The following is a 12,551-nucleotide window of genomic DNA, read 5'->3' on the forward strand; positions in this document are numbered from 1 at the left end:
GTGCGTACAACAGTAATCGGTTTGTAAAAACGTGGTTGAAGCACGGCGTTGTTGAACAGACCCGATGGCCGTATAGGAGGACGTATATAGTTTTTCCCTCGAAAGTAGGAACCGCTAGCGGAGAGTAGTGTGCTCACCGCATGCAGCAGACCCTGCGTAGTGGGTGGCGCGACGTGCAGCGGTGTGTACACGTCGTCGGTGTCCTGGCGCACGTACAGCATGACGCGCTCGCTGAGCGGCGGCGTGCCGGTGCGCGCGCGCTTGCCCAGCACGCCCTCCAGCTCCAGCGTGTCCTTGCGGTCGCCGTACGGCGAGAGGCTGCCCACCTCCGACCTGTACCTGAATACACATCACTTCTATAGGTATCTCTGTTTCTGACCATAACGATGCTTTTATTTATGCAACAATCTTATTTATTAAACGCAAGCATCTGCTAATAGAGAAAGTTTTCTCCATGTTAATAAAATAAATAATACTTTCTATTTTTAACAATTTTCCCTAAATATATCTAAGTTTATCAGATTAACTACTTACAGCTGTATGGTACTGGGACTACTGGGTCAAGACCAAAAGCAAAATAGTTCAAAAATATTTCTGCTAATACAATAATTTTCAATCTGAACACATACCTGAATACAAACCAATATTTTACAATTTAGCCATAACAATTTGCCAAGTTAATCGGTACTGCAATCGATCGGTTGAAGGACTAGCATTATCTATCTATATCTACCCATGATTGTTATGGAATTTTACCTATTCTTATTCTTGGTAATTTGAGATATCAATAATTTGGCGCTGACTTTAACTAATAACCGATATGACATTTGCTTAAACAAATGGTACTTTATCTGACATCGGTTTGATTAATAAGCTCTTTGTGTACTTGGTATCACAATGAATTCATAAGTATATTCTTGCGTCATGGGTATTGTAGTATCATGTTTCGTGATCGATTGAGTAATCAATTTACCTAGTGTAAGAAGCCGAAAATTTGCATTATTATGCAGGTATCAAGAGGTTATATCAGCGGCATTTATTAGCGTGGTCGCATAAAACAGACAAACAGCGACAGGACATTGAAAATACGTACAGAACTCTGTTGTTTAATAAGCCAGATGTGTAACAGGGATTTCAAATAGGTGTATATTTCCTGTCGTATATGATCTTCATCTATTAGTAGATCTGCCAAGTTAGTCATCCGCATCATAACGGCTAGCGATCTGAAACCTTGTTCGAGTGGATTCCTCAGAGCAGTAAGCGAAGAGTGACAGCAAGTGTAGGTATGTAGAGCAGATACTTACGCAGGCGCGTCAGGCGGGAAGTGGTTGTGGAACTTGAGCGCAGGCGCCTGCGGTTTGGCGGCGTGTAGCAGGAACGGCGAGGCGCCCTTCAGGTGCGCCTCCGCCAGCGCCGACTCGTCGTGACCGTAGAACCCTTGGATGTCCATCCCCGTTAGCTTGTCGATGTCTTCAGCCGGGCTGAACAGCACCGGTGGCTTCGCTAAGTCAGCCATCGTATAGAATTCACTCCGCTCCGTCACTGGGTGGTAAATCTCGTCCAGCTTCTTTCTATTCGTAGCAGACATTTTTCTTTTCGCTGCTCTTCTCTCTTCGTCCCTTGTTTTTCTTTCCGCGCCCTATAAGCCAGATGAAGAAAGTTACATTCAAGTACCTACCAATGGTATTAGACAGATATACATAAATATAAATTATCCTTAACGTGTCACAAAAGTGAGTTACCTTGTCACAAAAAACTTTAATTTGGCAGTATCCTCTGTGATACACTTGTGTGTCGCGTGGGTCTTCAAACGTGTCAATTTGAATGTGCAACGGTAGGCCCTGAAACGAAATATCAAAATTCATTATACGAAAGTATTTATGTAACTACGTAATTAATCCACTCGTCTGTAAAACGCAAACATTCAGATACCTACGTATCAACCGCTCGAACTAATACTTTTCGTCTAACGCAATTTCACGCTTCGTGTCTCATAACGAGTATGGTATCACAATTTTTTTTAATAAACTATAAGAAATAATTACGTCAAATTTACAAATAAGGAAAAATATGCACGTGTCTGAATCGAATCGCGTTAAAACGACTTAATTGCGGCGGTTCGAGGTCGGTGCACGTCACCGCGGCGGGCTTTTACCTAGGCTCGTCGCGAGCTGAGTATTCGCTTTTAAACAGCCAAAATAAGAGTAACCTCGTCATTCATAACATCAATGCGTAATCAGAGATCATAATTATATAGGATCGCCTGGTTCGTGTGCTACACCAGTGATGGGGGGTAGGGTAGTTTTGGAGGGTAATCGCGACTAGAACTGGCTGTTCCGGGTGGACGCCGAGAACTGCGCTAGCAGCTAGGACGCCCGGTTACTGTTTTATTACTTACCATTTCAAAAACATGCGGAGCAAATATAGAATACAAACTTAATATTTCATTTAAAATGAAACTGCTGTAATTTAGTTATACCTATACTGGTAAATATACATTAGGTTTAACCTTTTGGGTATTGTTTAAGAAAGCGATTTTGGATTAACTGACTGCTAATTCGTGGTTAAATCACGCATTCATTCTCGCAGTTAATTCTCTAAATTCATCAAAGTACCTAGTTCATTTAGTACAAAAACCAAAAGTTCACCCAGAACAGAGGATGCCGACCTCATTCTTGACGCTATTCTCATTATACCTATTACCTATCTTGACATAATTATAATTATTATTTGTAATGTAATGTACTTATTCTCAATAAATAAAAAACAATAACAAAACTTATAAACTATTATTAAAATTAACCTATAAACCTAAAAACAAATTAAAACTAACAAAAATAAATTAAACTACGAACTAAACAAACTAAACTAAAACTACCTAAAAAGTCCTATAAATAAAAAATTGGCCCCAGGTCTGTGCCGTCCGGTAGGGTGCCCAGAAGGCTGGCGGCGTTGCCGCGCTAAACGGCAACGCCGATGCGTTGGGCGAGGTATGCTCCAGCCTTCCGGTCACCCGTTGCGTCTATTAGGCGCTTGGCCAACTCCTTATATATGCTGTGCGCGCCTTGACCCCACGGCCCAAGCGTCTCCACACCAAACGGCTCAAACATGCAGCCGGTGTCAATGGCTGCATATTTGCGCCGCTTGAGACGCTCGGCCGCATCGGCAGCAGCTTTTATATCTTAGCAATCCACACGTGTACAATTTAAGCAATTAAAGTTACACTATACCTAAAACAACAACCGACACATTACTCCGATACTGCGTTTTGAGGTTTATAGGTGAAAAATAAATAGGTACGTCTTCCTATCAATATTTTAGAATAAGAAGAAGTTAACCGCGCAAAATTTTTAATCAATAATTCCAAGCCATGTGATAAGTATATTACCTGCGTGCGTATCGTACCAATTACTTTAAATACCCGACGATATAAAAATGCATCTACTATGTATGTAATCAGTTATCGTAAACAAGTGTCAGAAACGTACCTTGACTCCCTTTTGGCTGCTAAAGTCTGTGCTGAGGCACTGTACTGCAATGTTGATCTGAAATAAACAAAATATCATGAGAGCGGCCGGATTATAATGATGTTAGATTCTCATTACTCTGATAATACCTGCGATGTATACAGCACACATCCTGACCGCAATGACAGGCGCCAGGGGTGTCGGACTAAGACATGAGAACCGCCCGTCACTAATGTGCATTGTATAAAAAATATAGTGACTGGAAATTTTTCAATGAAATATTGGCGATGTTGGTAGTATCCAGTGTTGCGTTAGGGTCATTATAGCGTAGCATGTAGCTAAGGGCGGTGCTGTTGGCTGGTCTACGTTGCTCATTACCGCAGTCTATGCAAATGACCCCCTGCGTTTTTCCTCGCCGCCACCGCCACCGATCACTGTCCGAACGCATATTATCTGTCGCTAACAACTCGCATCCGCTGTGGTTTCGCCCAACAATAAATAATTACAGATATTGGTAACTGACTACTAAGTAATTTACGGCAATAAAAGAAACCAAGAAAAACAAAAAGCGCACACATGAGTTTGTTGGCATAGCGCAATGATCTCTCAAACCATCCGTATTTTATTGATATTATCTGAGTGAAGATTTGATGGCACGGTAGTCTACATTATTATAAGCGCTGCATGGTACGTGGTACCGTAAGACTATCTACATATCTGAATATGAACTATATGAATGTATTTATAGGTAATGATAGTACAATGAATTTTATAAATGCAATTAAAAACGGAGACCGTTGTTTTTTAATATTTATACCAACGGCGGCCGCCAGGGTTCTCAGGCGGACGCTTGCAGATTTTTTTGCTTCATTTAGTCGTTATTCGACCAAATAAGGTTGCAGGAGTCTATTTAATTACACTGTAATAAGTGTAAGTATAATAATATCATGAGCTGTATTTTAATGCTGCTTCATAATGAGAATTAAGTATACGAACATCTTTATGAAATGTTTCCAAATATTTTGATCAACTTGTTTTTTTTACACGACTGCCCAAAAAAGAGAGTGTAATTGAGTAGTCATTCCTTAATATTTAGATCAGTACGGTTTTTACTCACTATTATTTTTAGTCGCTTTTGGCGACATGTTTCGGATTCTTTGGGAATCCTTCCTCAGGCACGAGTTAACGAGTTTTGAAATATGTCTCACGATAGTGCGATTAGTCATTCCTTATTCATTTTACATTTAATACTTACAACTCTTACAAGTAATTATCCCGATAGATTGCCAGTCGGCGCGATTCGAGAAATGAATTAGAGATTCACTAAATACGAAATAGATATGTGACATTTCACGGCAAAGGTACCTTATGTCGGCTGGCGCTTACGTCGCATAGCGTCGCAAATTATTGCGGCGCTATGCGGCGTAAGCGCCATCCAATATTAATTGGAGCGGCGTTAATAATAGCAAAGAGGATATAATAGGATAGAGCGGTACTGTCATAGTAATTTTGTAACTATTTTGTATCCACAGTAAATTCACTGCCATCTATCGACACACTTTAAAACTAAAAATGAAGATTTATAAAAATACGATAAAATGTATAAATATATGTATGTATATGGATATATGTTTTTTTTTATTTGCATTAATTATTTTTATGATTTTGACCCATGTTCTTTCACTGATATGCGTTAAGATTGTTAAATAACAAACGAAACCGTCAACGCCCTCTATACGAGAGTAGGCCAAAGGTAGTGGCGCCATCTGATGGAGAATCAAATTTTCGTGATTTTCGAGGCACGTTTTTTCCTTAGACTGTATCCATCTATTACGGAGTTATATCTATCTTTGATAATAGCGTTAGCTCCAACCGTCCCACGTCCATTTCCCGAATCGCGCCGAGTGTCATTTTGAAGTGCTGAATACTCGAAAATTTATTGCCCATCGTATACCTATTACCGACACTTTTTTTATTCGCATCTCACTTTTGTTTAGTGCCTAAAAATTATTTATTTTAATATAGGTAATTTATTTTTAATCTTAAGACTTAGGAAAGTCGTGTAGGTAACACACCTTAGCAGCACTCTCGAGAGGATTCCAGTAGATGGCAATGGCGTTGTGCGACACCTCCTCGATGCAGCCCGCCAGCCCGATGCTGTTCTTCGTGTCTGCAACAAAAACACGCATTTATCAACCCAGGCCCGCAGTAATGACGACGCAGATTTCGATTAAGATATCAACACAATACGTCATCGCCGACGGAAATTTATAAGCAGGGCGTGAATAATCACGTGACGTGATAACATCGATTTATCAACGCAACGCGTACGTTTCGACAAGTGTTCTTCTAGGGTTTATGTAAATTGGTGAAGTCTTCTGATTGCCTCGTCAATTATTCTTTGTGCGAACGAATAACGAGTTTTAACGTCGTATTCGCACGCATTTGATTTTATTATACTCTCAATCAAGTCCAATTTGTACAAATGGCAGGAGACGGGTAAGTACTGCGTGTATATTACAATCTGCACTAAATTATTTTGAGTCCTAAGGCTCTATAGTGTTATTAGTGTTCAATCAAATTAATAGTTAGATATTTTATGTCATTTACGTAATCCAATTATTATAGAAAGAGTTTCAAATGCAAATCCGGTAACTGGTTAATTAGTACTGATTAATAGATAGAATAATTAAAATAATTTTAGATAGAACTCATTTAGGTACCTACTTTAACTACCAGACCGTGTCACCGTCATTAGGTAGATAATGGAGTAGGTGCTATTCGAGCATGTGATTAATATCTAAGTAAGTAGATAATTAGATACCAAATCAGTAATCACCTAAATGCGTTTATAATAATATTTTCAGATTATGTTAAAAATGAAATTAAGTACCCTTAGAAAAGTCTAAGTTAGATAAGGTTTGTTTTAAAGTGGAATATTTAGTGTAAGAAAACATGAATAAAGTTAAACAAAACATTGGACGACACATCAAATTCGATTAACACTTTTTTTGGGTCAAACGAGAGCAAAATAAGTTAAGTGAACTATGATTTAGACGTACCAGCATCAGCTGCCTGTCTAAAATGAAAAAATAATAAAAATAATAATAAATGTTCATGAGTGGCTGGAGTCGTCAACATGAGTGGCACAGCTCTGGTCTAGGGTTATGCATTATCTGGCGCGGGGGTGGTGGTTAGTGAGTAATCGGCGTGGCTGATGCGGCGTGGGCGCAGCCCTATCAGCGAGGCAGCGATTTGTGCGGGCGCCGCTCGCCGGTGCCGACGTGTTTATGACGACCGCCGCCCGCCCTCACACGGCCTTATTGTTTTAACTGCCTCCAACGAATTTACGAGTCTGGCTTACGTCCTGCTGTGAACAATACGCCTTCTGTGCTGTCACTCAAAAAAAACGCTTCTGTCATATGTTTGGTGTGTTTTATGACACTTATCAGGCTTAACGTATTTTCATTACTAATTAGTACCTAATACTCATTGCTCATACTTTTGTAAAAGGGAGAAGCCAGAAAAAATTGGATACAAAATATGAATACATACTTAAATATCTTTTCATATCGCATGCTCTAAAAGTGGGTCGTTGTTGTTCTAAAAAGTGCACAGAAAGTGATACGTTTCTACTCTAGCGCAGAAAAGTGGTGTACTCCTCTGCATCCCCGTCCCACGAGCAAGTGGGTGGAAACAAAATGGAAAAACAGTATCTTTATTTCCCCGCCTGGAACAATTGGTCTAATTTGTTCCAGGTTTGTTGTTGGTTGTTCTAAGTTTACTAATCCCGCATTGAAGCTTTTTTGTAATCAAAAATCAAAAGTGATGTAAGTCAATTGTTAAATAAATTATTCTTCGTTTCTTTTGTTGAATTGTAACTCGGATATTTATAACCAAAAGGAATACACCAAAACCGTTTGTACGATATTAAATGGGTTTTGAAAGTTATTTAGCACTACATTCATGAAAATAAATAAATAATTAGGGGACATCTTAAACAAATCAACCTAGCCCCAAACTAAGTAAAGCTTGTATCTACTATGGGTGCTAGGCGACGATATACATACTTATATAGATAAATACATGCTTATATAAACACCCATGACATGACTCAGGAACAAATATTTGTATTCATCACACAAATTAATGCCCTTACCCGCAAATAACATAAAGTATAAGATAAAAATTGCTTCATTTATTCATTAAATTGTTATTCAATGTTAAGATTCTTTAAAATACTTTTATTATGTTGGCTGAATGAGTAATGCCATTGACTATTGGGAGTTTTAGATCGAAAAAGTAAATAATTAAAAAGTCAAGAGGCAATCCCGCTGATTTTCATACTACATTATATATAAAATGAACAAATCATTTTAAAATCAGGTATATACTGCAGTTTGTTAAAATATGTGTGTTTTCGTAAATATTAATTAATACTGTTTTTTTATTTCGTAATATTGCAATCTAAATGTTTTCACTAGGGGTTATTTATCTTCACATATGTAAAGTCTCCGATTGCAAGTAAGTCCTAAGGAAAAAAATCACGGCCGAGGTCTATTAGGTACTTTAATTACTAATTTGAAAGAAAGAAAGAAAGAAAGAAAAGACATTTATTGTAAAGACCTTCTACAAACAGCGCCACCTCAGTTACAAAAAAGAACTTACTCACTAAACACTTAAAGCTAGGTACAATGGTAGTTATAGAAAAAGGAGTAAGGTAAGGGTTAATGAATTTCAAAATTTCCTTGTCTTGTTTGGTTTCCTCGTATTCGATATGAAAAGTAGTGTTTAACTGAAAGGCACCATTTCCGCCTCGGGCTAATGGCGCTCTCACTGTTCGAGCGCCAAACTACCTCGACAGAAATAGGTGCCTTTCAACCCTTGGTTAATAATCTACTAGACTTAGGTGCTTACAGTTTTTTCGTACAAAAAGATAATAAAATACACATGATAGACTTATAAGAGTCAAGATGGGTGTTGGCTTCTCCTCGTCTTGTAAGCTGCATTTCATAGGCTTCTTACTGATGAAAGCTACGAAATAAAATACCGAACCGAACGCTAAACCCTTTTCCCAAAAAACTAACCCCGACCATGAGACTGAAGGTAATCAGGTTTTTTAATAACAGATTGTGTAAGATTTTGTGAGGTAAATAAACCACCGCCATAGTATAAACTGGGTTAGAACCTCCATCGTCTCCAACCAGAATAATAAGAACAACTAACTCTACCTATCTAATAGTGATTAGGTATTAATTATCTAAGTATTATTATGTTCGAGTATCTTGCGAGTCATATGTTAGAGATTTTCTGAGGATACGTTGTGTTGACAGCGGAGGACCTATCAAGCTCATAATAAACTTTTGGTAAATTTGTTCCGTGGCACCAGGCACAAAATATAATACATTTGAGATATATTGTGGCAAAACAAACTGATAAATATAAAGTAAAATCTTTAGTTTTGATCAGTTTAGGGTGTTACAGGTAGGTGCTTAAGCAAAACCCTGTCAAAAGGAATAACCAAAGACGCTCGGATGCGTTGGACACGCGATACAAGAAGGCATGTAGTAATCGGAGCAGGCATTGTGCGGGTGCGCCGTGCGTTGCGAGTCCCTGCCCCTACCCCCGGCCTCGTTCCCCATTACCCCTTCGCTTTCACATGCCCGCGCACAGGTGTCCGGTGTCGCCCTTGACGCTGCTCCCGAGTCCAAGATCATACAATTTCTGATTTCTGTACGTAAGATGTACATATTTATATTCAATATTGGACATCTAACGATTTCTTACTAAAATGCAGTTGCACAATCCAAATTTTTTTGACTTTGGCGTTTACCTAATTCTGTGCTTTGCTTTAAAAACAGATGAGTGCAATAATTTTGATATCTAAGGAATAGGTTAGTTTTTTAATGATACCTACTCGTACGAGGCATTATTTTAATTTTTCTGACGTTAGACTTTATATCATTGTTTATAATAATGCTAACAAAGTAAAAAACAAAACTCAAGTAACATCGAGATAAGCTAAAAAAGCCTTGACATTAAACTTGGCCCGGCCGCGCGAATTAATGGCTTCCATGTTTTTATTTTCCTTGAGATTTAATTTATGGGCAATGCTTGTGACCGCGGCTTCACTCATCACTAATGCCATAGGCACAGCTAAGTAAGTAATGTTAGAATATGTAAAGTGTCATATATCACCAATGCCGATGTTTGCCTGGGATTAATTCCGTCGATGACGCTTGGCGCCGCTGTCAGGCCCACTATACTTCAATTGAACCGATTAATTTACGTTTTCTAGCTTCTTTAAACTTAATAACATGCCTATAGAAGGATACGCGCCTTTTATATTAAATTTTATGTACAGACGAGGAGACAGAAATTGATGATTTTAATTTAAATCGAAATTGCTTTATATTACTTATCCTGTTATGTATCATTATAATTTGCTTCGTATGTATCCATTATGATTTTTTATTTATTTTACAAAATAAATTAAGAATATTTTAGTATTACACGCAGGAATGAAATCTGTTTGGTGGAAAATGGATGAGATTTATTTATAGTGTTTAGATGGAAACATACATTTTATTTGGCACTTATTTAACCGGTCAACTAATCGAATTTGGGCGGTTTAAAAAAAATAGAAACGGGTACTAAAATAAATAGATTGGCAACAAAAACGAGCTTTTTTTTTTAGGAGGTACCAAGTATTAATTTGGCAACTGAATTATTATATTGGAGACCATCTATGAAGCACATTTTTAAAAGAAAACGGCTATCTATCAATTCAAAAATGACGTTCTATTAAAATATTTCGATAGCAAATAAAGTTAAACGCACATTCAAAATTTGTATATCGATCATTACATTAATCTGTTATTTTAATATAAAAAAGGATCCTTATAAAGTTATTGTAGGCGTATAATCATTGAACCTATGAGTAGAAAACAAAAGTGTTCGCTTGTGTCGTGGTTAGGATAATGTTTATGGAATAGTTCATACATTTATTTCAGTGAAAACTAGTTTTAACTTAATGATATACATAACATAACCTTGTTTTCTAAATTAACAGTATAAAACACATAAAATCGGTTCTGGCACACTGTCTACGCTCGCTCAACTTCGCGCGCTGTTTTGTCACTACACACTACACGCTTAACCTAACACGCTCCTCGCTTCGCTCGTTGTCGCTCCTACCTTTTGACTCTGGACACTGTGATAACTATTGAAATTATAATCAAAAATTGAAACACCTAATAGTATAATGGTAGAAACATATAAAGCTGCAACGTAAACGAAACTAAATGGGCGGTACTTGGAAAAACTTGCGAAAAGATTAAGTACTTAAGACCAATCTTTACCTACCACAAGCTATATGATATATACTTAACCCCACAACTAAACACTATCCACATACATATTATAAGACCAGTGTTTAGGACGATGCAATCAATATTTCGATATAATTTCGAGACGTGTTAAGCATACCTGAGAATAAGTCCCGAGTCCCGACGTAAAACGGCGCGGTGCGCGGTCGCGGTGCGCAGGCGCCGGCAGCATCACGCAATTAACATGCTAATGAACGCGCCGCGCGATATCATCGCGGTACTTATGTGTCCGCCAGACTATATTGTATCATTCCTTATGTCTCTTCTTTTCGCGTTAGACAACTCACCGCGCATATATTAAGCATTACTGAAGCCATGTTTATATTGTGCCAATAAAATGCTGCGGTGCAATACGCAATTAAGTAACGAAGCCAGTAAACTGCTTATGAATACGTGTGTACCTAACAATCGTGGACACATGAGGTAATTAGGTTTAGCAGGAGAAAGAGAAATTCAACGATAAAATTTAATTTAGTCATTTCACTAGTCGACTTTAAGGCTCAAATCAACGTTTCTTAATACTGTTTACGATTTCCTGTTACTCACTAAAAGTTTAAAATAGCAGGAAAGCCCATCGCGTCAGATATCTTTATTGCTTAGATCGTTTTATTCAACCTCACATCGTGGAAACGTTACATTCAGTTTCATATCTTTAATCTGGTTGTAGCCGTGGAATGCGTCATTATTACTAGGTTTACAGTGGAGGTAATATGAGACCGGCAGCATTAAGCAAGCGGGCAGTGATACTTACGCGGCGGCGCCAGGGGACTATGAATAAGTATATTTTTAGCCGGGACGATTGATAGGTTCGCAGAGTGTGGGCCGCGAAAGAGGTAGGCCTTATATATGCAAATGTTCTAACGAGATAGTAACGGCCGGAGCGGAGGACGGGATATGCGCGGGAGCCAGCCCGCAGCACAGTAATTAGACCCTCCTGACCACGCGAGAGCCACCGCCGACCCTCACGCAACTACTCCCGCATATTTCTGTGTCGCCTCAAGCACGACTGTTTTTGTGCAGGTAATGCCGTGTCTCCTATCCTTGTACGTGTTACTGCCCGATCTGCACTCTCGCAAAAACAAAGAGTCATTGTTTTCAAAATTATCATCTTAATGGGCATGTAATTACTCTCACTCACGCGATGTAGCGTTTAATGTGCAGAGGAAGTCTGAATATGACTTACCGGCGTCTAGTATCCTTTGTTTTACTGAATGTTGTCTCCCGTGCCAGAATTGCCATGCTTTAATTTCATCTTCAGGTGATTTTTCTTCCCTGAACATCAGCATAACCACACTCTGAAACAAAATAAAAACATATTTAATTAGGAATGTCTAAATCATCATTTCATTTCGGTTTAGACAGAAACTGAACAAAAAACATGGTTTATTAAGGTCTACGGCTATAAAGAATGCCATAGTACATAAATTGATACAGAGGGTGGTCATTAGACACACCTGACGCCAAGAAGCTATGCTTTTGCGTAATTTATAGCAAAGTTTTAATGGCGAAAGTGCCCACCTCCGCAACAGAGCGCCTAGAGCATTTCGCGAATACGCAAAATGCGATTACCGACGCGCATTCCTGAGCTATTACGTTAAACGAGTGCGATTACGTCGTTGCGACGGGCATCTTAATTTCATACGCATTTAAATCTCCTTTGAAAAAGGCACGTGAAACCTTTGGACCGTTTCCGTTC

At 38.6% G+C, this 12,551-nt stretch overlaps 1 protein-coding gene across 3 annotated transcripts in view; it reads right to left on the bottom strand.

The window, feature by feature from the left end:
* The window catches only part of LOC134755894 (protein grainyhead), a 182,150-nt gene that overhangs the window by 4,458 nt on the left and 165,141 nt on the right, over window positions 1–12,551 (bottom strand). For all 3 annotated transcript variants that reach the window (XM_063692542.1, XM_063692541.1, XM_063692540.1), the window contains 6 exons: window positions 12,039–12,150; window positions 5,543–5,637; window positions 3,489–3,545; window positions 1,743–1,841; window positions 1,305–1,639; window positions 138–339 (listed from right to left, as the gene is read on the bottom strand). In XM_063692542.1, coding sequence (XP_063548612.1) covers window positions 138–339; window positions 1,305–1,639; window positions 1,743–1,841; window positions 3,489–3,545; window positions 5,543–5,637; window positions 12,039–12,150 — 900 coding nt within the window. The remainder of the gene's footprint in view (window positions 1–137; window positions 340–1,304; window positions 1,640–1,742; window positions 1,842–3,488; window positions 3,546–5,542; window positions 5,638–12,038; window positions 12,151–12,551) is intronic.

This window comes from Cydia strobilella, chromosome 3, assembly GCF_947568885.1.
Source record: "Cydia strobilella chromosome 3, ilCydStro3.1, whole genome shotgun sequence".
In the NCBI taxonomy this organism is placed as follows: domain Eukaryota; kingdom Metazoa; phylum Arthropoda; class Insecta; order Lepidoptera; family Tortricidae; genus Cydia; species Cydia strobilella.